General features: G+C 39.8%; 1 protein-coding gene across 1 annotated transcript in view; it reads right to left on the reverse strand.

The window, feature by feature from the left end:
• The window catches only part of LOC106511241 (gamma-aminobutyric acid receptor subunit rho-2), a gene marked incomplete at its 3' end in the record, with an annotated part of 12936 nt that overhangs the window by 2460 nt on the left and 8993 nt on the right, over positions 1–1483 (reverse strand). Inside the window, 1 exon segment of the mRNA XM_013999991.1 lies at positions 261–484. Coding sequence (XP_013855445.1) covers positions 261–484 — 224 coding nt within the window.

The raw sequence follows: 1483 nt of genomic DNA on the forward strand, positions 1-1483 counted from the left end.
AACCCTTTTAGCTCTTGTAAACATGTTGTAACAATTTCTGCAGTTTATAGCAAAGTATTTGAACCATTTGTACATTTATAAAGTGTTAGTTTGCACCGTGCTACGTTCTGCTCATTGATGTCAATGGTTAGCRTTAGCATTAGCTCAATGCATAAAAATCCCCCTTGTGAAGCCACGCACAGGTCACGTGATGCCCAATTCCGTAATATATATCAATGATTAAAACCACCTAAATCTCATTCTAATCCTCTGGTCCGTACCTCAGGCTGTACAGAACATGACCATCTGGAAAGACCCTCAGCATGATGTTGTCAGTGGTGGTGTCGTGGATGAAGGACCTCTTGGAATGGACGAAGAACACATCAGGCACCCAGATTTTTTTCACAAGGCGTCCATCAAATGTCATGCTCTTGTTGGTGGCACTCGGGAAGGCTAATCTCTCGTCCTTCCAGTAGTGTCGTAGATACAAAGTCATGGTGAAGTCCTACAGGAGCAGAAACAGTTTGAACATGGAGGCTGTGTCTCTGTTAGGGCCTGCAGCCCACCTAGGCCACAGCCCATGTAGGCCACGGCCGCCCATGTAGGCCACAGCCCATGTAGGCCACGGCCCATGTAGGCCACAGCCCATGCAGTCTAGTAGTCTGCATGAAACTGCTGTGAAATGAGACGGTCTAACCTTCAGAGTTAAAAAGCTTTGGGACATGTATTCATTCGTCTTTCCTGCAGAAATAACTTCACCATTAAAATATTTACAAGTAAATAACATAAAAACATTAATAATTTGGGTTTAGCTCCAGTATCAATAATTGTAGTAACATTATATCTAACATTATTGCAGCATAAATTTCATTACTAAAATGCTAAACTTACATTTAAAAACCAATTCTTCAGTCCRTGATGAATTTCCAAACTAAGCTGACATGATAAAACAATGTCAACAACAAAAAACACCCTGTCAGCTTTATTTTTCTGTTTAGTTTGCTGACAGTGCAATAAATCCTGCGGTATCTTCGACCAGGAAGGAGACTCAGATTCAGCCTTCATTTTTGGGGTTTGTGGGCTGCATTCATCGGCCACATGAGAAGGAGCAAACTGGGACAATCTGTGATATAAAATGGCAGACAAACACGCCCTCAGGAGGACGCAGCCCTGATTTGAGAAAAAAGTCCATATTTACATGTTTAATATCAGTAAATAATATATTTGACAACAGATAAAATCGATTTAAATCAGGTTAAACATGAACATTGAAGCTGTTTAATGTTAGCATACAGGTTTTACAATTAAAATAATTAATTTTGGTTAAATATGCGTAATATTTACTTGTGAAACATAACCTTTTTAGCTCTTGTAAACATGTTGTAACAATTTCTGCAGTTTATAGCAAAGTATTTGAACCATTTGTACATTTATAAAGAGTTTGTTTGCACCGTGCTACATCCCCCTTGTGAAGCCACGCCCAGGTCACGTGATGCCCAAATCC

Source organism: Austrofundulus limnaeus, unplaced genomic scaffold, assembly GCF_001266775.1.
Source record: "Austrofundulus limnaeus strain Quisiro unplaced genomic scaffold, Austrofundulus_limnaeus-1.0 Scaffold2618, whole genome shotgun sequence".
Classification (NCBI taxonomy): Eukaryota; Metazoa; Chordata; class Actinopteri; order Cyprinodontiformes; family Rivulidae; genus Austrofundulus; species Austrofundulus limnaeus.